This window comes from Sceloporus undulatus, chromosome 4 (assembly GCF_019175285.1).
Source record: "Sceloporus undulatus isolate JIND9_A2432 ecotype Alabama chromosome 4, SceUnd_v1.1, whole genome shotgun sequence".
In the NCBI taxonomy this organism is placed as follows: domain Eukaryota; kingdom Metazoa; phylum Chordata; class Lepidosauria; order Squamata; family Phrynosomatidae; genus Sceloporus; species Sceloporus undulatus.
Window position 1 is genome coordinate 100,666,889 of NC_056525.1, and position 27,243 is coordinate 100,694,131.

The following is a 27,243-nucleotide window of genomic DNA, read 5'->3' on the forward strand; positions in this document are numbered from 1 at the left end:
CCGCCAGCCCACTGTCATGCAAGCCACCTGCTGCCATTGAGTGCAGTGGGGAAGGAAGCCACAAGAACTGTGGATCCAATACTCCAACAATAAATTGTTCCCATCAGACCTCTAAAAAAATGTGTTGTGCTGCATGTGGAAAATGAAATGAAGAAAGATGCTTAGCAGTAGTCACCATTTCAAAGATTCAAGGAAACATCCTCCAAAGGCATACAAATACAATAAAAATGCCATACCTATTTTCCAAATCTTGGCTGTGAATTATTCAAAGTCATTCTAGTTTCCCATTAAACTTGTCAATTTTCTACAATGGATGGGAAGTCGCATTCAAAACAAGGTTGCTATCTAGAATATGATGCATGAATAATCTTTAATGACACGTATACATCTTAATCGCTGTGATGCTATTTACCTGTGAATTGTTGGATGTAGAATAGTAAATATTGGGCTTGGATAATAAGAGACTAACAACATAATTCCCAAATATTCGCTGCGCATGTGCTTCCCTACTAGAACACTGTGTCTGTCTGTCAGTCTGTCTCTTCCTTCCTTCCTTCCTTCCTTCCTTCCTTCCTTCCTTCCAATATGCACATCAATTTTGTAAAATCACAGTTAGAGTCAATGGCTAACTTACCACAGAAGAATGTACAGTGCCCTGGTGGGCAGTGTGAGATATTTTGACTGCAGATGAACCTCTGTTTAAAGAGTGTGACCTACTCACAGCAGACTGGCGCGAGAGCTTCACTGGCTTGGCAGAGAAAGGACGGTTTTCAGCCTGCATACTCAAGGCGGAAATGGATCGAGGGCAGCTGACAGAACGCCTGATATGACCTGCTGCTGAGATGGCAGATGCATAAGATGGGACTTTTTTAAGCGGTCGCTTCCAGTGCATTCTGCCTGAAAAGGAACAAAATGGTTAAATAAAAAGTTTAGATCTCTCTTTTCAAAACACAACTTAAATAAGGATCGCTAAACCAACCTGCGCACATACAGGAACCAATTCTTTAACATATTTTAATTGAATTTTTGTAAATCATAGCACCAATTTTGATCTCTTCGGTACCTGTTCAAGATCTGTCTTCTCCCTACAAAATCATGTGTGTTTGGGGCGCTTGTCTTCCCAACCTCACATTTAAATGCAGCTAGCAGCCACATTTTTCTTCCTTTTATATACTCAGAAGTAAGTCATGATCTGCACTGTGTGAGAGACAGTGGGCTTTAATTCTTTCTTGCCCCAATATAGAATTGGTGTGGATTTAGGGTCTTCCTTGCTGCAATTTATATTAACAACAAATGAGCAACCTTTAAAAGAGTGAAAATGGTCATACTTTTTAGCATGGGAGTCTGATCCCAACTGGGAGGATGGAAGGTAAAATATCCCTATCTCCTAACTTACATAAAGATAAGTAAGCAAGAAGAAGAGAGGGAAGAAATAGGCATATTACTATTCCAGTCAGGTCCAATACACTTACTTTTGAGTGAAAGAGAATAATGTCAGTCACCATTTGATGGTGACATGAGGGGAGCACAAAAGTGGGGTGGAGGAGTCCAGAGTCTAAAATGTCCAGCACACCTAAAACCGCTAATCCGTACTCTGTAGTGTCTTGACTACAATTTTTTTCTTCACCTGTCTTATGGGAAAATGGGGAATCCCCATCACAATCTGCTTCATACCGAAAGCTAACCAGTCAGAAAAGAAGCTAGGCTCAGATTCTCCATGTTGATATATTAAGCTATTCCACATTCAGGAAGACTTGGGTAGGGAAAACTATTTTTCGATGTGCATTCAGAAACAGCACTGGATTGTAAGGAATGTACCACAAATGTTTTCTAAATGTTTGAAGTAGGGCCTTGAGTTTTGTATGAAACAGTTAACAGGGAATATATCTCAAGAGACCAAATAATACATCCTGTAAAACACCCTGTATAGCTACATCTGTACAGTGAGAAGCAGCTGGGGGGGATATGCGGATGGAGTTGGCCTTTAGTTCAATGAACAAGAAATGGGGTGAGGGAACAAATAGCAAACAGTAGGCTAGAGGATGCATCTCCTTTTCCTAGAATGGTACAGTTATGCCACAGCTAAGATGGTATGGGAAGCAGAAAGAAAGACCTAGATCCCATTGTTGGATTGGTAACAACACTTATATAGGTTTCTTTGATTCAATGGGTCTTCTCTAAATGGGACTAACAAGTGAAATCAGGTCTAAGAGTGCACTGATTCAGCTCCAGGTGCCATACCAACAACTTCCAATTCTGGAGAAAACAGTCACAGTCAGGTATGACCGTGCATACCTTTATAATTAGATTACCAGAAAAACGCTGTTATGGAGACCCATCTTTGAAAAACATGAAAACATCACTTCTTCCAGAATATCGCTACAAGAGTTTTGAACAGTGGCAGAGCAGTTTTGTTTCTGTTTTGTTTTGTATTTTGTCTTTAGAAGATCATGTTACTCTTATTGTTATACAACTGCACTGGCCACCTGCCTATGGACATAATTTAATTTTTTGATTATCAACTTTAAAGTCCAAAATGGCTTAGGTAGAGCCCTATTTACGACCATCTATCCTGATATTAGGCTACCTAATGAGATTAATGGTGAATTCCTCATCAGTATACCACTACCTTCTGTGGTATGGCTCACTGGAATGTACTTCAGCGCATTTTCTCTTATAGCATCCAGAACATGAAACTCCCTACCCTAGAAAGGTCATTTGAATCCTGCTTTCCCATTGTTGTTGTTGCTGTTGTTTTATTATGGCAGTTTTCTACTGTCAAAGGAAAGACTTTGACATTCCATTAATGTATTGGCCTGAGTCTTTCACTTCCCTATTCCTCATCCCCTTATTGCTTTATTCTCCCAACACACCATGGACTGCATTGATTTCTGCTTGTTTGATTGATAATTGTGAGATTGATTTGTACTGATGGGAGCCACAAACAGGTAAACGAGAGTAGGATCATTTCTCTACAGTGAAAGAAACCAAAGCAGGAACTGCTAGAATGGAGTGGGAAAGCTTTGGCCCTCTATACACTAGTCTTGGTCTACATGGTATCCATAAATCCCAACCAGTTTGGCCAGTGGTAAAGGATTTTGGGAATCCTAACACAACATATCTGGGGAGCCAAAGGTCCCCACCACTGCACTATATTCCTCCTGCCATCCCATCCCTTCCAAACATGATATGAGGGAATGAAAGAAAGAGGTACCCAAAGAATATTTTCTGAAGCTTTATATATAGGCCGAGTCTCCCTTATGCAAAATGCTTGGGACCAGAGATGTTTTGGATTTCAGATTTTTTGGATTTTGGAATACCTGTACTTGCAGATATGTACACAATGAGATATCTTGGAGATGGAATCCAAGCCTAAACACAAAATAAGGTGTATACACCTTATACACACAGCCTGGAGATAATTGTATACAATATTTTTAATAATTTTGTGCACCAAACAAAGTTTTTGTACAATGAAACATCAGAAAGCAAAAGTGTCACTATTTCAGTCATCCATGAAAAACGTTTTTCATTTTTGGAATATTTTTTATTTCGGAATTCCGGATAAAGGAGATTCGACCTGTAGTCTTAATATAATAAAAGGAGAATCCCTTCCTCTTCTGCCCATGCACAATAAAGATACAGAATTAATCTATTTACAAGTCATTCAAAATATCTCATATTTGAGGATCAAAAAAATAAATCTAAATTGAGCAATCTTTGAAACATTTCCCAAACAAGGTCATCCTCACCCTTTTTTTAAAAAAGTATTTCAAATGTAAATGTTTAACTTCCTGTTTATTTAACTTACTGGATCGCTCTATTAATTTCCTATCTTCGAGATCAAATGAGACATTCTTCTCCTTCTTCCCATTTTCATCTTCTCTCTCAGGGTCTTCCTCCCATTCAGATGTTTCACTGCTGCTTTCACAGCTACTGCCACTGCTGTAGTTCTTGTTCTTCTTCATGAACTGGGCACTCTCTGGCATGGAATAGAGGGGCTGGGGGCAGGATGGGAGGAGCAAAAGAAATTAAAACCTTTTCAAAGCAGATTTTTACTACAAAATTACAGCACTCTGACCACACTTTAATTGCCATAGCACCATCCTGGCATAGGATACCTAGAAGGCTCTGCCAGAGAGCATTTAATGCTATACTTCAGAGAAGTGGACTGGAGCCAGGTAGCAGAGAATGCTAAGCATATCACTACACTATAAATCCCAGGATTCCATAAAATAAAGCACTATCAAACTTCTATAAGCATATAAAAGTGGATACACTTCTGGTATCTGTGTGGATCATAGTGGGTGCATCACTACAAGAGACTGAGAGTGGAAAAGGCAAATAATTTCTGAAATAGCTGGATACAATAGACAGACAGAAAGACAGACAGACAGACAGACAGAGGATGGATATAGAGAGGGAGAGAGGTGACAGAGTTTGTTTCAGTTATGCTTTATTTTGCTTTAAGTGCTCTGAGACACTAGGATTAAATGCCAGACAGGTCTTCTGTACCTTTAATATCTATGAATATCTATGAAGAAGAGAAAATTTCAACGAGTATGGCTTGCACAGCAAGCCTCAGCTTCCTAAATTCCTTCTACAACAGAATTAGTAAAGAACAGGTTAAAACCTGTCTCCCAGTGAAAACCATGGCATTTTAAAGTATCTAGCATGGACCAAAGTCAGGTCTGAAGTTGTTAACTGAAAAATACACCAGTCTTAAATAGTGTGAGAGGACATAGCTTTTTAATCATACTTAAGTAAAATTTACTTTTTTGTTAAATTTGGTGTGGTTTCCCTGGATGAGGCTCCTTTTAGTGCCAGCTGTTGTGTTGTTGTTGTTGTTGTTGTTGTTTTCTTACCCAACAGCATTAGAGTTTGTTGGACATTAAGTGCATTTGGCACAAAGCAGATGCTTCCCGTTAGGGCAGGCAGCAACTGAGCTGGGCAGAATTCCAGAAAAAATTAACATTTTAATTTAAATGGTATACAGTAGTACGGGAAGCCCAGGCAGTTTTCCAACACTGCAGCCCTTTCAAGACCTTTCAACCAAAGGTCCTTTATTACCTTTTTGCAGTGCAATTGCCAATGCAAAGCTATTCCCCATGATAGACTCACACACTGCTTCAGTTACTTGGACATTCAGAACATGTGGGTGACTTTGATCACATGGGTGCTTCTTGCTGCTAGGGATGTAACGCTTTGTTCATGTCATTCTTATATGGGAGAACAAATAATTTATTCAGTTTTCTCCTCACTAAGAGAATGTCTTCAAAGACTGTGCAGTTTTCGAAAACGGTCTCATAGTTCAGCACTGCTGTCTGAAAGATACCTCTCTCTTTCCAAGTGTCTGCTACCCCCACCAATCCTCACCATTTCATCCTCTTCCTATGATCCTCTATTGCAGGAATCTCTAAAGGGATATAAGAACATATTATTGAAGAACAGCTCGCCTAGCATGTTTAAAGCTGTTCTAAATGCCAAATATTGCATCAAATATTACCAATTTGACTTGATTTTTAAAATATAAAGGACGTAGTGCTTGTGAGGGAGCTTTGCCTCTTTTTTAGCCAGAACCTGAGAAGACAATAACACATTTGAGTAGAATAAGTGGAGACTGAAATAAAAGGTTGCAGTGCAGAGTGAAGCTTTCACTCACTCGGGTGATGAGTCTGTGGCTCTATGCATTTTTCTTTAGTTTTAATAATGCAGGGAGCCAACAAGTCCCAGGAGCAACAGCCACTACTACTACTGCGGAGAAAGGAAGTTGAGAGGAGGCAATTCTGGTCTTGTCTGCATGGGTGATTTACCCGGAATTTCCCTCGGGCTCACTGACTCCTACTTACATGGTGCAGGACCAAAACCCCAAATCAGGTCCTGCCTTCATGAACCCTGCACCCAAATTTGGGCTTCTTCCCCCGTTGCCCTAATTACATAATACACCATTTGCTGCACATTTTTGGTGGGTTTTCAACAAAAACAACAGCTGCTTTTTCCTTTGTGGTCCTTCCAAGTTTCCTGGTGCCACTGCTGTGTGCTTGAGTCACTCTGACATCAGACTGAGGTGCCCAGCCTCAATACTGTGGCTTGGCACCTCATATTGACCTCAGCATCAACACTGAGTAATGAACGGGGACTGTGAGAGAAGGCAGGCAGTCACTGGAGAAGATGAAAACACGCAAAGTAAGGGGCAAATTCAAGGGGAATTCAGGGCCAGAATATTCCAAGGGCAGCCAGATTACTCCCACAAGTGTAGGTGACCCCCCCCCAAATATACTGAGCTGAAACCAGCCACATCTTCATTATCTGATCTGCCTCCTCGCTCCTTCCCTTTCCTACCAGCAAAAAGCAGTGGTAGCAGCCAACCCCAGGGCTTGAAAGCTGCTAGGGAAAGGAGAAGAAACTGTGGGAGTTGACTGAATAACTCTCTCCCCCATGCACCAGCCAGGCAAATGATTGGTTGTCTTCCCTAAAGCCCACAAAAAGCATGTGGACTTCTGGGAAGGACACAAGTGAATAGCAGAAGGCCCCCACTTGCCCACAGTACTATAAAAACAGCTGTCTGAAAACCTGGGGCCAGGACATCTTCTCACTCAGGATTCTTATTGTCAAGATTTCCAACAACAACCAAAGCACTCTGTCAAATTCTAGCACGGTTTCCTCATGAATTATGGCTGCCTCCTTTTTTGCTTTTAGATCCCTCCTCTGGTTTGGAATGTTGATTTGAAACTCAGAACTGTGACCTGGACAACAACCAAAACCATAGATCCTAAGTTATGAGCTCTCGAGTTATGACTGCCACAGATAGACTTCTTTCTTAACATTATCAAGGTTGTGCACATATATATATGGTCAGCACTCAAAATGGCTGCTAACAAGTCAGACAAAGTGGGAGTCTCTTTCAGGCATGGCCATTTTGAACTCTGGAGAGCTGAACAGAGAAAGCTGGTAAGAACAAAAGGTTATTTGCTGACTATGAGGGTTTGGCTCTGGAGCCAGGTCTTGGATCTGTCTCTCTCCACTTCCAGACACTCTCAATATTGGCTGGTATGTTGAGAGAAAAACAAAATGAGTCCACTCCACTTATAATGGAATAGGTTTTTCACCATTTATCACAATTGCCATAAGTCTTTCCTAGTTCAATCCATCCTCTTGCTCATTAATATAATGTTGCAACATAAGCTATTACAATCCAGGCTTGGAAAGAAATTAAAACAACAACACTGCACTGCTGGGGAATAAAACCCTAAGCAAAGGAAAGAGGACTTGCCCTGTTATGTCTCATTGTAATCCCATATGCATATGGAACATTATATCCAGTCAGGGTCATTTATCTTCCAAAATACCAGGAATAGGGAAAGCAAGAGCAAGAGACAGAAAACAGCCAAAGGAACAAAAGACAAGGTCAGATAATTGTCCTTCCTGCTTCCATAAAGCAGACACAAAACAGAACATCAGCATGAACAATTCTCTTGGAACATATCATTTGCTGCAAGAAGGCTGCCCTCCCCAGCCATGACTGTTAATCTTTTTGCCAGCTGAGCTGTTATGTTTTTATTTGTCTGTTTTCTGATGATTCTTCAGTGAAAAGTAGGTCACTCAACATAAAGTGACCAATTTATCTTCTTATTGCTGTGCAACACATTCAGCTGAGAATTGTGGCATGCCCTGTAGTCCATCAAATAGTCCACAAGCCCAGTTATTAATCTAGCACCCCAGAGGGGTCACAAGTAAAAGGAAATTGAAGAGCCATCTAAATGCCCCAGCTTTACTAGAAGGACTAAATCTATCCTAAAATATCTCAGTGAATTAGCAGCTGCCACCAACGACTAATTTAATAGATGAATAGTTCTTTTAAAGATCAGGAGAGTGTTAGATTCAGAACTTGGAAGATTTTTTACTGTAACTCCCAAAATCCTTCAACCAGCAGGACCACTACAAATTGGCAAGTTCTTGGTAGATCTGATTCTGTCAATAGCATCTGGGGAATCAAGTTGGAAAAGGCTGGTTATGGAAACAAGCCAAGATCAGAATCCAAAGTTTGAAGCTGGCCTGTTCCCTAAATCTGGGCAGGCAACTTGGCTGGCAATAATACAGGCACAGCTAGAGCAGTATTGCCAAGCCTCATGATCTACAGATGTTTTGGAGTACAGTGGTACCTCGGGATACGAAATACCCAGGTTACGAAATTTCCGGGATACGAAAAAATCCCATTGGAAATAATTGTTCCGGGTTACGAATGTTTTTTCGGGTTACGAAGAAAATTTTTGGTGCTTTTCGGCGCTTTTTCGCACGAAACGCGGCTTTTCCCCATTAGCGCCTATGGCAATTCGGCTTACGAAGGCTTTTCGGGTTACGAAAGCGGCCGCGGAACGAATTAATTTCGTAACCCGAGGGAGCAGTGTACAATATCCCTCAGCCCCAGCCATCATGACCATAAGTCACAGAAGATGAGGAAGGCTGTACTTCAAAATTCCTGGTGGACAAAGAGTTGCTTAATCATGTCCTGAACTATAGTTAACACTTATCACAGTTTGTTGAGATTCAAATATAATGACAAACTGTGGCTCATTAAAAACAGAAGGAGAAAAAAAATATAAACTTTCAATCCCCTCGTGGCTGTGGTGGAGGAGGAGAAGGGATAGAAGAGTTTGCACCCTAAGACACAAGACTTGACTACACTAGCCAGAATACTCCGGGCTGCTCCCAGAATATTCTGGCCCTGATGCTGTTCCACATTGCTCCCATGAACACTGCACTCCATAGTGATATCAGGTGGCTAGCAATGTGTCCCATTGCTACAGAGTACTCTGGATTTTCCTGCAAAAGTTGGAACAAAAGGTGAGTTTTAAGTAATAAGTAAGCAGGTATAGGGTGGGTTCAGTGCGGAACTTATCATCCCTTGGAAAGACAGTCTGCATTTGAAGCAGGGATTTGGCCCTGTGTCATGTAGACAGATTGTGATGAGGCCTGCAGGAAATTGGTTTAATTGGCCCATGTAGACATGCTCATAGTCATAAAGCACTGGTCTTAATTTAATGTTACATCCAAAAATATGCAATGGCAAGCCCTGCCATAGGATATTGGGGTGGGCTGAAATGGAAGTCAGTATGTTGTTGCCTTAGGAAGCAAGGTGGGAAAGAAAGAAGATCAACACATGGGTATGACTAAGGATTAGAACTGACTGGAAGTGTGAAATACTGTGCACTCCAACTCTCCATTGCAAGGATACAATACAAAGTCAAAGGAGCACTAAATGAATGCTCTACACACATGTCAGGAAGACTAATTTATACTCTCTAGCTTAACACCCACATCACTGCATGAATTTAACTTTCTTAGGGAAATGCTGTACAACATAAGTGTTTTGCTTACTGGAACAATTACATCTCCTAGGACAAATGACTGGCTGAATTTGAGCAATAAACCCATATGGGAATAAGTTATACAGAAAGTACACCTTTACCCTATTTCTTGAAAATCTCCTCAGAAACCTAACTTCTTGAAAATATATAAACCTCCAGATGTCCTGACCGATTCACATTGAAGATTATCACACCAGTGCTTACCATGAGGTAAGTGCTGGTAAATCAACATTCAGTCATTGAGGAAGCACGTGTATCTGAAAGCCTGGTGCTCTTCCTCAATGTCAGACAATTGTCAGCTCCCTCTAGCATCACTGAATCGTTCGGGGAGAGGGAATTTCATCTGAATGGAAGCTTTGCATTGAGAGGAAATTCCCTCTCCCCAAATGATTCAGTGATGCTAGAAGGAGCCAACGATTCCCTGACATTGTGGAAGCGTGCCAGGCTTTCACACACACGCACTTCTTCAATGTTGGAGAGGTAAGCACTGGTGTGATAATCTTCTTTCTCTCTAAAGAGACCATTGTAGGTCTTCTGTGGCTAAAGTAGACTCTAGGACCTTGAAAGCAGGTTAAACTTTTATTTTAAGAAATAACCAATAGGGCTTTGGTGTCATCTAACATCACTTAGAGAAGGAAAGAATGGCAGGATCAGCTAAAGGAAATTTGTGGACATTTCTCCAAGGTTATCAATATCAAGTGGAGGAATAAGGGCTTGATGTAGTAGGCAAGATTTTGATCTTAGAATTATAGGGTTGGAAGAAACCACAAGGGCCATCTGGTCTAAACCCCTGCCTTGCAGGAAAACACAATCTAAGTACTGCAACTTCTGTTTAAAAACCTCCAAAGAAGGTGACACTGCCACACTTGAAGGCAGCAAATTCTACTATGGAACAGCTCTTACTGTCAAAAAGTGCTTTCTAATGTTTAGGTGAAATCTCCTTTCCTGTAGTTTGAATCCACTGCTCTTGTCCAAATTTCTGTGTCCAAGCAGAAAATTAGCTTGTTCCTTCTTCCATATGTTGCTATCAACTATCTTTGTGTTGACCTCGACTCATGGAGATCTTGTGAATGAGCACCCCACCCCCACCCCCCCACCCATGACTCTCTATCCTCAACTGCTCTGTTCAGGTCCTGCAGGTTCTGGCCCATGACCTTCCTGATTGAGTCAAGGCATCTGGCATGTCGTTTTCCTGTCTTTCTACTGCCTTCTATCTTTCCTAACATTGTCATCTTTTTTAACATGTAATGCCTTCTCATGATATGACCAAAGTATGACAGACTTAATTTGATCATCTTGGCTTCCAGGGAGAACTCAGGCTTGTTCTAGGATACATTTGTCATTTTAGCCATGCACGGTATCCTCAGCACTCTTTTCCAGCATCACAAAACAAAGGAAATGATTTTCTTTCTGTCCAATTCCTTCACCTCACTAATCTGAACATGGTGCTGGGGTATATCATGGCTTAGATGAATCCGACATTAGTGCTCAATTGTATATATTTACACTTTAGGATCTTGTCTAATTCTTTCATAGCTGCCCTTCCCATTCCTAGTCTTCTTCTGATTTTTGAGTACAGTCTCTGTTCTGACCAATGTTTGATCCAATGTACAGGGAATCTCTAACTATTTTGATTCCCTCATTATATAGGTTGAATTTATTTAAATTCTCTGTGGTCATTATTTTTGGCGGGTTTGTGTTCAGCAGTAAGCCTGCCTTTGCATTTCTTATTTCCTTAGCAAATTTTCCAAGTCTATGATTTTTCCACTAGTAGTATGGTGTTGTCTGCACATCTTAGATTGCTGGTGTTCCTTCTTCCTAGCCCCATTCCTCCTTCTTCTGAGTCTAAGCCTGCTCTTCATGATATTTCTGCATACATGTTGAACAGATAGGATGACAGAATGCAGCCTTGCATGACCCCTTTGCCAATTGGGAAACATATTCTCCATATTCTGTTTTAACAGCAGCCTCTTGTCCTATGTACAGATTTTTCATCAGGACTGTCAAAGATCCTTTCAAATATTTAAACATGGCTATCATGTCACCTCTTAACCTTCTCTTCTTCAGACAAGTTCCAGCTTGTCAATATCCTTCTTGAACTGTGGTGTATAGAACTGAACACAGTATTCCAGATGAGGTCTGACCATAGCAGAATAGAGTGGTACCATTACTTCCCTCAATCTAAACTCTTTACATTTATAGAGACAGCATAGAATTGCATTGGCTTTTTTAGCTGCTGTATCGTACTGCTCACTTGTGTTCAGCTTGTGGTCTACTAGGACTCCTAGATCCCTTTCACAAATACTGTTGTCAAGCCAGGTGTCACCCATCCTGTATCTGAGCGTTTCATTTTTTCTGTCTAAGTATAGCAATTACATTTCTCCCTGTTCAAATTCATTTTGTTAGTTTTGACCCAGCACTCTAATCTGTTAAGGTCATTCTGAATTCTGTCCTCTGTGGTATTGGCTACCCCTCCTAAGGAAAGGGGAGCAACTTGGTAGGTGTCTATTGATGTGAAACAGAGTTGAGAAAAGATGGAACTTAAAGGGCTGAGCAGATTTTAAGGAGAGGAATGGCAAAAATATAATGTGGTATTATTTAGTCAAGACAGAAGGAAACATAGACTGACTGTGGTTCAACCTGAGCATCAAAGCAACTATGTCTCTGGATTGTACAAACTACAAATTGGACAAAGACTGTTAAACTTCAATAGCCAAATATATGTCTCTTAAGATCATTAGGGTTTAATATTCTACATAATTTATCTTTTACCTCGGGTAGGGGCACAGCTCCATATCAAGGTATGCATCATTTTTGGAGCACTAGGTCTCCTTACCCCTTCCTAAAACGAATAACATTCCTTTGTATTACTCACAGCACTGCTTGGATTAGGGAATAATAAAACTACTAATGTGCCTACTAAAGAAGAGAGAAGGAAGCATCAAGTCCAGTTGTCTGAAAAGTGCTCTTTAATTGTTTCCCAGCCTGTATCACTGCATATGTTTTTACATGAATTTTCTGATTACTAAACCTAATCATGTTCTGATCCTTCCCTACCAGCTAAGTACATTTTGCTTTTTGGGTATCAGAATGAGAGAATGAAAAAGACAACATGGAGCTGAACAAAGATATGCGAATGTGCAACACTTCAAAGAGGTACAATATTATTGGATATAAAAGAACTGAAACCAATATTAGGGAACATGAGTTTTCATATAAGAAGGTGCAAGGTGCCCTCTAGTGGACATAACTCAGCAGTTCGCTGCAAAAAAAATGCTCTAACGTATGCTTAAGAAAACCCTATGAAAGTCAAAGAGTCACCATAAGTCAACAGGGGACTTGAAGGCACATACACACACATGACGTTCTTGAACGTCTATTGCTTTAGTAAAAGGAAAACAAAAAGTGACATTTTCCTCCAAGATAAGGGTAATGTCCTCCCAGTCCCAGCATAAGCCAAATATCTTGCCATGTTGCATTAACACTGTAATTCATTTTCTTGCTCACTGAGGCCCCGCCTCTGAGAGGGAACTCATTATTATGAGCACTGTCATAATAATCTCTTCTCGTTGCTGTAATTTGAGGGAATGGAGCAGTGTTAACACTTGTACAAGGTGGTCTGAGCATTTATGTCTTCTTTTTTTCTTTTTCTTATTACTTTAAAAAAGGAGTCTTGCTTCATTTGGAGGAGTACAGGACCTTGGCAGTGGCTGAAATCAGACCAATTCTGAGTAGCATGATGATTTAGCTACTAGAAGACTAGAGCTCTATAGATTACTGCAGGGTGGGAGATCAGTCCTCCAGTTGTTGGACTGCAAGCCCCAGCAGCCATTAACAGCATAGCTAATAGTGAAAAATGCTAGGTGTTTCAATCCAACAGTATCTGGTGACCTCAACTCCTGTACTAGAGGGATGCAGCACCCCATCCCATTCACTCCTGCCATGGCTAGAGTATCACTTTGCTTTAGACTAGTCCAATTTGATTAGCACTAACATCACTGCTCTTTCTTTTTAATCCCCCCCCCCCCAAAAAAAAACCTTTTGAGCAGCTCATAGATTTAGGCTAAGCCCCACCCCCAAAACAAGCAACAATAAAAATGTTATTCATTTTGTACTGGAAAAAAATGTTGTTTCATTCCATTCTCCATTGCTCTACAGGGGAAAGAATGGCCTTCCCTTCATTGACTCAAAAAGGTACATCTCTAAGGGCCATGACATTACTTGGTAATGTACTACTTCCAAACTTTGGCTACATGCAGCTCTAGACCAATGTACAAGTACATTACCAAATTCTACGTGTTGCATTTGATTAAGTGCAAAGATATGTCACATAATTTCGTGAAATATAGCAATAACAATAGCAAGTACATTTCTATACTGCTTATCAGTGCACTTAAGCATTCCCTAAGCAGTTTACAATCTGTAAACTAGTTGCCCCCAACAAGCTGGGTACTCATTTTAGCGATCTATGAAAAGATGCAAGGCTGAGTCAACCCTGGAGCCCTGCAGGATCAAACTCACAATCTTGTGGCTGTGAGAGGCTACAGTACCGGCATTTAACAACTTCGCCACCGGGGCTCCATACCTTCGGTCCACGTGCTCTGACTGATTTCCCCATTAGTTTCTCGTCATCCAATTCACACTGTTCTAGCAGATCCAATATGTCTTCTTCCTGAAAAGATAAATCCCTAGATTGGTATAAAAGTGAGGATGCTGGCAATAATTGACAAATTATGAATGTGGCAACTTGCTTTTTATCAAACAGTGGCTGGATTCCAAAAGGATGACCAGTGTAGACTTACAGAAGCCCAGTTAGTTTGATTGAGCTAAATTTTGTCATCTTCTATTGATGCCAACAAATCTGTTCATTTGGCCATTAGAGCTTGGGCTTTTCAACAGCATGTTGCTAGCTGACATAGTCTGCAATCCAGTATCCCCTCAGACTAGTGTAAATGTTGACATGCAGAGATCTGCTCCATCAGCTAAAGGTGACAAACCCCTCACTCCAGAACTTCTACCTGGAGTTTGCAAAGACACATAGCTTTTTCATTTCGCATCCACTTGCAAACTGAGCAGGGAGGCAATAAGTGAAGGCACACTACACACAACTAGTAGCCAACAGAATTCCACCATTAAGCAAACAAGTATTTTGTTTCAGCACGGCAAACTGAGTAAACACGTATTAGCTACAACTTCCATCAGAAAGTTGTTTTTAAATACAGCTCAGTTAGCATCAAATGTTGATGGGGAAGTAAAATCCATTAGGAAGAATTCCTTAGGAATAGGAGAGCAGTTGACACTGCTCAAACTTAATAAGAAATGCAAGGTGGATATCAACCCAACAGTACCTTCATTCTCTTCAGAGGGTTGTTCATCTCTCGTTGAAGGGATGTTGCTCTCCCAGACAGGAATGTCTGAAAGGAAGTAGCTAGCAGAGTTTCATATTTTTCAAGTAGCATCTTATCATCAGGAGGGTATATCCGCCTAGAGTTTTAGTAAAGGAGGAAGAAAAAAATATGAAGCAAAAACAAGGATTATCATCTGTAGAGTTCATCTGAAGTGAACAAGAGTTTCACATGAGTAGAATAACCCTGCCTCCACTCCTTTTGACAGCCTATGTATATGAGATTATCTGCCCCACCTTATGCACAAAATTAAATCTTAAAAGATCAATGGGTAGCGAGTTTGTTCAGTGTTCATCACTAGTGTGAAACACAGACTGTGAAAAACACTAATTCTAGTTCAATGACTTTTGTGGGTGATTTAACCAGGGTGTGGATGAGTGTTAACCAAGGAAAGAAAAGCAAAACAAGAACAGCACGTATCATTCTATGGAAATATGAAGTCTTAGAATATTCATTGAAATCTCAACTTTAGGTATGCTTGAGATATGAAACATTAAAAAAATAATGCATTCATAATTCAGAAGTATAAAAAATGAATGTAAGGACCAAGGAATGTCACCAAAGGGAGTGAGAAATTCCATTAATTGTTGCCTTCTTCTTTTATCATCCATGAACTCAACTCCTTCTTCCTTTAAACCTAGGGTATCTGCCCACCCCCTCCAACATTATATGCTACCATCACCAGGGTCTGAAATTTTGCTTTTTAAAATCACAACCCCCAGAAAAAAATCTATAAACCCAGCCATACTGGCTAGAAGATTTCAGGTGTTCTGGTCCACAAAAGGAACTTTTCCATCACTGGTCATCACCACAGTTTAATTGACACAGATCAGGTTGGATATAGCTAGAGAAGCCAGATCAGCTATTTCATACATTTTTGCTGACACACATTACAAAACTCTATAAAATATGTACCAATGTACCTCAATGATCACAGAAGTACTTGAACAGACAAGCCATGATTACTACAGAATACCTGCACATTTACCACAGGACATAGCTACAGTACATTTCATTACCCTGCATGAAATTAAGGAGCTTCCCAAGGACACATTCCTTTGGCTGTGCATTTGGGGACAAGATTGAGCACAGGACAAGATGTAAGACAGGCTCACAGGGCTATGATTGTTGTTTATTGTTGTGCGCTTCCAATTTATTTTTTACTTATGACTAAGGTGAATCTATCACATGGTTTTCTTGGCAAGTTTCTTTAGAGAGGGTTTGCCATTGCCATCCTCTGAGGCTGAGAGGGGGTAACTTGTCCAAAGTCACCCAGAGGGTTTTTATGCTAGAGTGGGGAATTGAACCCTAATCACCAGAGTTGTAGTCCAATGCTAAACCACTGCATCATGCTGGCTCTCCTGCCTCAGTGGCAGACCTAATGTTTTCCATGCAGAAGGACTCTCTGCCATCTTCAGTTTAAAATAATCAGACCAGAGGCATCTGGAAAGATCACCATTAGAGATCTTAGGAAGCTGATGCCCAACAGAGCAGTCAGTATGAATTGGGTGGACAAACTATCTGGCTTTGTATAAGGCACCTTCCTATCTACCAAAGACAATGATAGGTAAACTGTGTTCCAGGGACATTTGCCCACTATTACTGAACTTCCAGCTTCAAAACTCCTGATAACCTTCTAGGTTCCCTAAAAGATAGTTTGAAAACAGGCCTTCCTCTGAGGCTGAGAATGTGTGACTTGCCCAAGGTCACCCAGTGGGTTTCCATGGCTGAGCAGGGATTTGAATTCTGATTTCCAGAGTCACAGTCTAATCCCAAAACTACTACACCACATTGGCTCACTGTATTCTGCACCAGTGTCAATCCTGCTGATAATGACTGTTTTTAAACCAAAAGCCAGAACCACTTTCAGATTTTTCTGCATATTCTCATAATTCCCTTCTATTATCCACAAAAAGCCATCTTTGTCCAAATAGGTTTTAGGCACAGAAATTTTCATTACACTGCAGCTGTATCCAAAATATTTTTAACTGGAAGTTAGGATTATGCCATTACCTGTAATTTCCCATATGCCTGTTTTCATGTTCTTCTTTGGAGATCTGCCTACGTACTTGTGCAAGTCTTTCTTTCTGGTAATCAAGAACATGTAAGAAGTGATTGACAATATTCATGGAAATAGAATCAGAAAATGTAGCTTATGTATGTCTGTTTTGTTTTTGGGGGTTTTTTTTAATATAATACTGTACCAGTTCTTCTTTCCTCCTTTCTAGGGACTGTCGTTGTTTCTCCCAGTCAGAAGATACAGGTGATAGCCTTTTCACTGAGCCTTGGCCATAAAGTCTCTTCTGAGCCTCTGCTTTTTGCTTTGCTAAATTTTTCCTTTTATCACTTGTTCTGGAAGAGAAATTACAGGCCAATATGATGATGAAAACAACATATCCCTCAACATATCGACATGGACACTGCTCTCCAAATAACAATTCTGTGCCCCATGAAATTTTCATTCAGTCTCCAATTTCTAGCATCACAGAAAGCACGACACACCTAAAACTCTTCTATTTGCTGAGTTTACATTCCTTTGATAACTCTTCCACTTCCTTTTCTTTAGACTGCTAAGAGGTATTTCCAACTACTCAACTGAAGTTTCAAGTTATTCCCAGGATTGTGAAGTGAGAGTTGGATTTAGACCCCCCCACCATACTAGAGAACTATTGGCTAGTCTTCAATAGCCCCTTTTGGGGGCAAGGTTCTAGAGCATGTGGTGGCCTCCCAGCTCCAGGGGTTCCTAGATAAGATAAATTATCTCAATCCATTCCAATCTGGTTTCAGCCCTGGCTATGGGACAAAGACCACTATGGTCGCTATAGTAGATGACCTACAAAGGGAGCTAGACAGAGCGAGTGTATCCCTGTTAGTTCTGCTAGACCCTGTCATCAAATATGATTTTCATCTGACCTGGCCTACACCTATGACTTTGACAGAAGGTTGGTAATCACAAGTCAGTTGGCAAAGATTTTCAAGGCACAGAGATAAATAAGCTAAAGGCCAAGGATTCCATCCACCCAGGTTATAATTCTTCAGTTTTACCTGTTAATCTTCATATGTTGGGACTAAAGCATTACAAACAACATTGATGTTGTTCCAGTACTTTTTTGTTAACCATATTCCTAATATTGTTACCTTTGAAATGTGACTTAAATCCAACTGCTAGTCCCAACTAGATTAGACTCATAGAATAAAAGGGTATATTTTAGTCCAGACTACTAGTCAGATTTAGGACAATGTCTAGTAACATTACAGTTGGCCTGCCCCTTACACAGGCTTGCCTTCCATGGACTTGAGCTCATGTGGAAGGCAAGCCCCAATAGAAACAATGGAGCACATACCCATGGCGTGCATACCATGGCACGACGCAGGAGCGCGGCCCATTATCCTCTATGGAATTTGAGCCCACACTCAATTCCCCTTATGCGGAGGGGGGGAAGAACAGCTCCCCACATAAGGAGTGGACCAACTGTACTTGTTTCACTAGAAAAGTAATTATATGAATTGTAATTAGTCCTAAATTATTGGGGAGAGGTTGACACTTTGGAATTTTTAAGTGGATTTAATAAAGAAAAAAATAAGTTTAAAAATTGTGATAAATCAGCAACCAATAACTTTACTTTAAAACATAAAGTTCCCAACTCTTCAAAACATATATTAATAAAAATTCTAAATAAAAAATTTATGCCAGATAAGAGTAATGAAGGAAAGACGTGGGTCTCATAAAATATCTAATATGCAGGGTTCATAAAATATCTAAAACTAAAAGAGTCTTAACACCGAAGATATTTGCTCAAAGAGAGTCAATTTCCCCTCATTCATTAATCACTTTCTTTCAAATTGCTAAGATATTGAGCCAATATGTGTATGCATATCCAATGGGGAATTTGGATGCAAGACATCAGAAAGCTATTAACCAAAGGTGTTATGTCTAAATAATGTATCCAAAAGAAGGGAAAATGCAGACAGCTCTCCCAAGTGTCTTACTATAACTAGAAATCTTGGAAGTTGTATCCCATTCAAATCCTATAGTATTATGTGCCATGGAAGAAGAATTTGGGAACAAAAACATAACCTTTTCATGAAAGGCAAAGGGTCGGAGACAGTAGCAAAGTATGTATTTAGTTAACAGTTTAAAAGGCTAAAAATTAATGCAAATACATGTAATCTAGGAGGGGAGATGAATTCTTAAATTTGATTCTTTATTTCTATTTAAGATTAAGCTAGATGACAACACTAAAGCTCTTACCCAAATTAAGATGTCAAATGCTACCTGTGCTTTATCCCTCCATTACTCTAATACCTATTTTGATCTTTGGGGAGAAGGTATGTACCCTAACTTTTTCTCTCCTTTATGTCCCTTATAACCTCATCTCCTTATCTTTCCCAATTTGTTTAGTTTACTGATTCTCATGATTAAGAGCTAAACTGTCATAAAGCAATCATGAGCAAAAATGAAACTACCCATGTCAAACTCGTGTATAAATCAAGGGCAGGCTTTGGGGCCAAAATTATGGATTTTGACATGACCTGTGGATAGGTTAAATGTGAAATTTAGAGGTTCCTTCAGTGTGTGTATGCGAGCGGCAAGAGAGAAGCAGCAATACAAGGCTTCAGTGTTTCAGCCTTCACTCCCAAGACAGTGAAGAGTGCTGGTGAGACAGCAACTGTTAAACAAACAGCAATCAATCAGTCATAAAGGACTTGTCTGCTTGGTTCAGGACAGAAAGAAACTGCATGGGGAAATCTGAAAGAGCTGCTATCATTACCATACCGACCTGTAAATAAATCGACCTAGGATTTTGGGGTCAATTTTTGGGCATAAATTTTTAGACTTATAGACAAGTATATAAGGTAAGATTCCTATAGTCATTTTCATTAATTAAAGAAAGAGCTATGAAATGAAAAATCAGTTGGCTTCTCATTTATCTAATCAGTAAATTAATTCTGAAATTAATGCTGAATGATGTCCAATATACCTGAAACTAAAACTTGGATCCAAAATACACTGCAGAAATAATCCAGTTTGAGACCACTTTAACTGCCCTGGCTCATTGCTTGGGAATTCTGAGAACTGTAGTTTTGGGAGACATTTAGCCTTCTCTGGGCCAAAGCAGACAGCCTGGAAGAAGCAGCATTCAGCAGCTCCAGTGCCTATCATGCTGGGACTGTGGCAACCACACAGCCTACTCCCAAAGCGGGCCACTGCCACAGTCCCGAATGGACCACCAGCACAAGTGGAATTAATGCACTCTTTTTTATGCCAGCTCTTGCCACTTCAGCATGGCTTCCATATAGTTTCTGCCTGTTTTGGGGGGCATGCATCATGTAAATGCCACACCCCCAAAGTGGATGGAAACCGCTTTATCAGGCCCGACTGTTTTGGGCCTCTGTCAGAGAGTTCTGGTGCCAAAAAAACTATAATTCCCAGGATTCCCTAGCACTGAGCAAGGGCAGTTAAAGTGGTCTCAAACTGGATTATTTCTGCAAGCGTGTTTTGGACCATAGTTTAAGATCCAAAGAGATTTAAGATACTGAAGCTAAGGCAATATTCCATTGGTTGATTTGAACAATATACAATAACTCTTTATCCTAATCAATTCTAGCTGCATTAACATCAACTCCAGTTATTTTCAACAAAAAAATTAAACTAGACTAACTGGCTTCAAAGTCTTTAAAGATGTAATTAGTATTTCCAACACAGGAGAGGCAAATGATGCACTCAGGACTGGTAGTGAATATACAGATATCAAAAGGTATTGCAATTGTAAATATTATCATGGGCTGATTCCACAGAACAGAAATAATCCAGTTTGACACCACTTTAACTGCTATGGCTCAACGCTATGGAATCCTGGGAATTGTAGTTTGTTGTGGCACCAGAGTTCTCTAACAGAGAAAGTTAAATGTCTCTACAACTCCCAGAATTCCCTAGCATTGAGTCTTGGCGGTTAGTGGTGTCAAACTGGATTATTTCTACATTATGGATGCAACTTTTGTCTATTTGACAGTTGTGGTGGACATCATGAAAGAAATTAACAATTTTAATGACAGTTTGTGGACTGTAATATTGCCTACACCAGAGCCTTCTTTGCCTTGAAAGGAAGGAAGATTCAAGACAACTTTATGAAAACTCAACCAGTTAGGATGCACATTTAAAATGATTTCCCCCTTGCTGTATTCCTTTATACTAGCAATAATTCTTCAGAATCTGGATAAATAATGTTTCCTCCCCTGCAGATGGCTGTTGTTTGTAAATACTTTAATATTGTATAATCTGCTTGTATATGTATATCCTCATTTTACGTATGTTTTGTGATGGCCCTTGTTCACAAGCAATAAATGGGCTAACTGATTGAAATATAAGTTTACCTGATATTGAGGAGCTTTAATGCATTCATCAGAACACCTTTTTTCACATCATAGTCTATTTTTTGGTCAGTACCAAAGCTTGGTGCTCGGTTAATCTGAAAAATTGAAGAAGACAGAGTACCCCCAGGAATGTTTAAACCGCAACAGAATAGCTCAAAAATAGTCAGTTTCTCTATCCTCTTCCTCATTCTCTCTCTTGTCTGTCAACACATCAGCCCAGGTTTTTTTAAATTCCATCTTGCAAACTAGTTATGCACTTACACTCCGCCATGTGCAGCAGCATCACCTGTATTGATGTCTCAGCTTTTCCCCAAACAGATTACAAATTATAATTACAGTATAGTTGAAAACATACAAAAGATGGAGATTAAAATAGAATAAAACTATCAACAATATTAACTGTACTGTGTTTTTAGACTGTAACTGCTTTGGATCCCAATTCTGGGGGGAAAGCAGGATACAAATTAATATAATAAATAAATAAAACAACTTAAGACATACATTTAAAATTATTTTTAAAAGCAGTAAAAAGTACAATTTAAAACCATACAGTATCCCCCTAAAGCACTTTCATTTAAAATCTTCAGATTTTAAAGCCTATTGGACTAAAAATTTTAAAAGGTCTTCACCTACTGATAGAAGGATAGTAAGCAAGAAGCCATTCCAGCCTCCCTAAGGAGGGAATTCCAGAGCCTGGGGACAGCCACTGAAAAGGCCCTCTCTGGCGTACCCATCAACTGTAGTTGTAAAGGTGGTGGGACTGAAACAAGAGACTCTTCTGAAGATCTCAGGGTTTGGAAAGGTGCATACAGGAAGATACCATCTTTCAGATATTCCGTACCTAAACTACAGAGGGCTTAGTCACTTCCATTTCACATGAAGTAGCTGCTATCTGGTGCACCATCCATTACCTCCATCTGATCATAGAGGAATAGGTGGTTGTTGTTGTGTGCCTTAAAGTCATTTTCAACCTATGACAACTCCAAGGTGAACCTATTACAGGGATCTGTTGGCAGGATTTGTTCATAGGATGTCTGTCTTTGCCTTCATCTGAGGCTGAGAGATGGTGAAATGCCTGAAGTCATCCAGTGGGTTTCCATGGCTGAGGGGATTTCAACCCTAGTCTCCAGAGTCACAGTCCAATGCTCAAACCACTACACCATGATGGCTCTCTTAAGAGGTGCAGAAGACATAAAATATCTGAATTTCTATTGGATGAAAAGGGGGTTTTATATGTCTGGGTCAATTTCTACGACAAAAGCACAAGTGGTTTAAGTGGTCTAAATAGTTTAAAATCCAAGTACAATAAAAAAACAACCACTCTCTGTACCTTTTCTGTTATGTGCCTTTTCTGTTATTGTTTCCAACTTCCAGTGACCCATAGCAAAAGTATCACAGAATTTTCTTGGCAAGATTTGTTCCTAGGTGGTTTGCCTTTGCCATCCTCTGAAGCTGGGAGTGTGTGACGTGCCTAAGGTCACCCAGTGGGTTTTCGTAATCAATCAGGGATTTGAACCTTGATCTTCATAGTTGTAGTCCCGTGCACAAATCACAACACCATGCTGGCTCACAGAGGACAAACGCTGGAGCTAAAATATGATTCCAACTTATTCTCTCCTTGATTCAGTTCCACTTGTTGACTCTTTCTCTTCTTGTCCATTTTCATTCCTCTCTCATTCCAACTCTTATTTCTAATGTCTTTACTCATCTGCTTTGACTTTTTCCTGCCCTCCATATATACTAGGATTCTGCACACACTAATTTCTCTTAACAGAATCCAGTAGTTTGCATCCCTGATTAATGTTTCTGTTTATAAGCCTGTAATTTCCTTTATGAGCCAAAGCTGTCATGTAGATGCACTGAATGCCATAAAGTTAAATACTAAATCAACATTGGCATCTCAGTGTTGTAAAGCCACAAGCTCTGCCCGCAGGTTAATCATTTCCAAGATCACAAAACGAATACTATTCATTTTGCATTGTTTGCTCTTGAAAGAAGCACTGCACAGGATTGCCCCCATTCTCCTCTGATACTTCATTTTCTAATGGAGAGGGGAAAAATAGTAATATCCATGGATTTGTGCATGATTTTCAGCATTTAAAATTATACTTTAGGTCACAGTGGAGAATCATATGGGCATCCAGATGTTCTTGGACTACATTTCTCAGCGGCACTAGCCAGTACAGACAATAATATAGACAATATATAGGCCAGTGTTGGTGAACCTTTTAGGGGCCGAGTGTCCAAACTAAAAGGTTTTCTGGCACTAGGTATTACCCAGTGCTGGGATTTCTGCCCTCCGGGGGCAGGACTTCTGCGGTGGAACTTCTTTTCCCCTGCCCTCCCAAGCCTTCAGCAGCCTCTCCAGAGACCGCTGAAGGCCTGGGGGGCGAGAGGGGAAGAAGAGGAACAGGTGCATGCCTCTTATTCCTCCTCCTTCCATGCTGTCCCCAACCTTCAACTGCCTCCGGAGAGGCATCTGGAGGCTAGGGAGGGTTGGTAAGAAGGAGGAACAGGCGCACATCTCTTCCTACTCCTCCATTGTCACATGCCGGGGGAAATGGCATCACATGCCAGCTCTGGCATGCATGCCATAGGTTCGCCATCACAGATCTAAGCAATGCATAGACAATAGACAATATAGACAATATTGAGGGATACTGTGAGTAGTTCAGTCTTATCTGACTGGCTTTATGATCAATTCCCCCCACTTTATGCAGATGATCTTTTATGCTTTTATTGAACCACTGTCTTTTGTCCTGAATCTAACTATAAGTTATCCAGTCCTGTTAAATCACACAGAACTCCTAAACAACTGGAAACTATCTTGAAAAGGCATGCAGTACCATGAGGACAGGGAGAGCCAGTATGGTGTAGTACAATGCTTCCCAAGCTATGTGAAGTGGGAAGCCAGCAATTTTTTTTCCAGTGCACCAGGGACCCACATCATATTTCTTCACATTGGCTACAACTGTTTCATTCTTTCCTGGAAACTCACTAGGGACTGCCACCCAATGACTCAGGGACTGTCACCAGTCTAAGGAACATCTCTCTGAGTAACACTGGTATAGTGGTTTGAATGATCAGCTAGGCCCTGGGAAACCAGAGTTCAAATCCTTGCTCAGCTATGGAAACACTGGGTGACCTTGGGCAAGTCACATTCTCTCAGCCTTGGAAGAAGAGAACATCAAAATTCCTCTGAATACATTTTTCCAAGAAAACCTTAGCACAAGTTCACCATATGTTGAAGTTGACCTGAAGGCACATAAAGAATATAAAGAAACATATTTAGACCTGTCTATGTACTGCCAAGACTGTACAGTTCTCTGAATGAACAGATATTAATTTGCTAGTTAATCAAAGTACAGTCACCCCTCCTAACTTGCAGATTTGAGATCTGCGACCTTGAATATCCATGGAGGGGTGACCTCCACTATTTTTAATGGTGCATGCGCCCGGCATCCACACACAGGGGCACACCCCATTCTAGCCTATGGGGCTCGAATATGCACGACTCTCCGTTTTCACCGGGGGGGGGGGTCCAGAATGGATCCCCTGCGAAAACGGAGGGCCAACTGTAATTGTATTCTCCAGTGAAACATACACATAGAACAAATTGGACAAGCTTCCTCAGCTCAAAAGCGAACACTTCGCTATTGTTCCACTAGATGGTGCAAGACAGTTCACCTCTATTTTAATTTTGTATTTGCCAGAAATTTTTGGAAGAAAAAGGTCATGAGAGTATAATTTGGAGATAACAGCATTTCTGTTCTGTTCTTAGAAGCCAGAAAACTCCGAAGAGATAGATGATTATGATTTTGTATCGGAGAATAGTTTGTGGCAACTTTCTAAGCATTTGTGCCATAATCTGAAAAGGTCAGTTACGTACACGTGTGCACAGGACTGGATACAGAGAACCAATTTCTCCATTACACACACACTTTTCAGCAGTGGGGCATATTATACCACAACTGACTGTGAGCTACTTCTAAAACTTCTTTGTGTATCAATACAGCTCAAGGACATGCTCAAGGAACCCCTTATACAACAAAATTCAAAACCAACAAAACAGTGACACCTTTATTAGCCAACCAAAATGCATCAAGCAAGGTTTCAAAGCTTCATTGGCTTCTTCAGCAGGCAAAAGATGTTTTAAACATTATACAGGAGAAGGAACATGACAAAGTTAGAATCACAGGTCTACATTCTGTATCAGATGTTGTTTCTGTTGTAGTTCAGTTGATTTGGAGGGACTGCAATGGAGGCAGAGGCCCCACACCTTCTTGGCCATGCAGGGACTGAGACAAAGGGCAGTAAAATTTTATCTCCATTAGAATTAGTAAAGTAACTTTTCTTGGGATCCAGGTTACTCTTAATGTCAGGAAGCCAGAGCACAATCAGTGTTTGGGCATGGGAAGTCTAGTTGGAAACCAATTCATGACAGGGAGCAAATCTTGGGCTTCCTCACATCTTTGGACCATCTACCTTTCACCCTTCACTCCCTATCTCAAAAGAAGGAGATGGTTATTCACAAGAGAGAACCTCTGAGCACAGTTAAAATTCAAGAATGTATTGACTTTGCTGCACCTTTAGTCAACTAGTCTGCACCTTTAAATGCACCTTGGAAACTATTAAATATAACACAAGTGTTAAAAGATGTAAGAGCCCTATGAAGAGCAAAAGTGATAAAGAAATAGGGTAATGTGGTACACTAAATACTTTTTTGTTTATCCTTGCATTATCTGAACTTCTGTTTCCTATCTATGAGAAAACTTTGAAAGGAGTGCAGCAGAATAGGGAAATTAGCCATGTTAGTCAGCTCTTTCATGATTCATCATTTCATGAGCCTGTATAAATACAAATATGGATACCTGAAGTGGGGAACTAGAATATTGCAATTCTAATGGACAGGAATAAATTTATGGTGGCTGGTGAGTGTAGGGCAAAGGGTTAAGAGAAGGAAAGCTTTGAAGCTTGAATAAGCAGTAGGGTGGAAGAAGGGAAAGATTAGCAATTGTGAAACAGTGGCAGAGGAGAGAAGAAAAACAACACTGGAGAGTGGGCAAAAACAAAGACTTTCCAACCCAGACAAAGCTGGTATCAGCTGCACAACCACTGGAATGAAGGGAAAGCATCAAAACAATAACTATCACATGATTATATTTATTTATAAGGAATGAAGGGAAAGCAAGACTGGCCCCCAAAAAGAATTGGTAATGGAGAAATGAAAGAGAAAGAGTACTACAGTACAGACAGGACTAATGTTACTAACTCAAGCAAAGCTAGGTACTTGCACTCATTCAGGAATGAAAAACAAAGTTATGGAGAACAGTTGAAGGAGTTGGATTTATGTTCAGCTCAAACACATTTAAAAGGTAGTATCATAGTTGTCTTCAAATAGCTGAAGCACTTGCCACATTGTGTGAGCATTTTTTTCTGTTTTCCTTGTTGCTCCAGAATCAGAATCTGAATCAATACACAAGAAAGGTGATTTTGAGTAGACATTCAGAACCTCCTAATGGCAAAAGGTTCTAGACTGTGATTTTTGGTCAATGATGGCCTCTTCTTTGTTTGAGGTGTTTGAGCAGAGGCTGGATGGCCATCTGTACCAGGGGACTGCCAGTGCCAGCCAGAAGTAAGCATGGTTTATACCTTATGACCTGCTATGGCAGGTGTTTTATTAGTACAGTGCGCCCGCGCCATACGCGGCCTTGAGCATACGCGCTCAAGCCGCGGGGCGGAAGGGGTGGAAGGGGCGGCGCATCCCATTCAATTGAATGGGCGCACGTGCCCGTTGCGCCCTGCGCGCGCCCACACCACCGCACCGCCGCACACGAGCCCCATTGTTTCCAATGGGGCTCGAGCATAGGCGGAATTCGCCTTACGCGGAGGGATCCGGAACGGATCCCCCACGTAAGGCGAGGACGGACTGTAGTTGGTTGTGTATGAAAACCTCATTTATAAAGAATTAATTTTTAACCTATACTTTTGATTTCATGGTATGTAATGTTCTTGTTTTGAGATTTTTTTAGATATGATGCAAGCGGCAGTCCAAGTTTTTTTTTCTTTAAAAGGAGAAATATAATACAAATCTA

General features: G+C 40.5%; 1 protein-coding gene across 8 annotated transcripts in view; it reads right to left on the reverse strand.

Moving 5' to 3' along the window:
- Window positions 1-27,243, reverse strand: part of TTLL7 (tubulin tyrosine ligase like 7) — a 104,891-nt gene that overhangs the window by 28,266 nt on the left and 49,382 nt on the right. For 7 of the 8 annotated variants that reach the window (XM_042463366.1, XM_042463364.1, XM_042463369.1 and 4 more), the window contains 7 exons: window positions 21,149-21,243; window positions 16,978-17,125; window positions 16,787-16,860; window positions 14,717-14,852; window positions 13,954-14,040; window positions 3,812-4,001; window positions 635-897 (listed from right to left, as the gene is read on the reverse strand). In XM_042463366.1, coding sequence (XP_042319300.1) covers window positions 635-897; window positions 3,812-4,001; window positions 13,954-14,040; window positions 14,717-14,852; window positions 16,787-16,860; window positions 16,978-17,125; window positions 21,149-21,243 — 993 coding nt within the window. The remainder of the gene's footprint in view (window positions 1-634; window positions 898-3,811; window positions 4,002-13,953; window positions 14,041-14,716; window positions 14,853-16,786; window positions 16,861-16,977; window positions 17,126-21,148; window positions 21,244-27,243) is intronic. The other variant, XM_042463365.1, reaches the window with a different exon arrangement.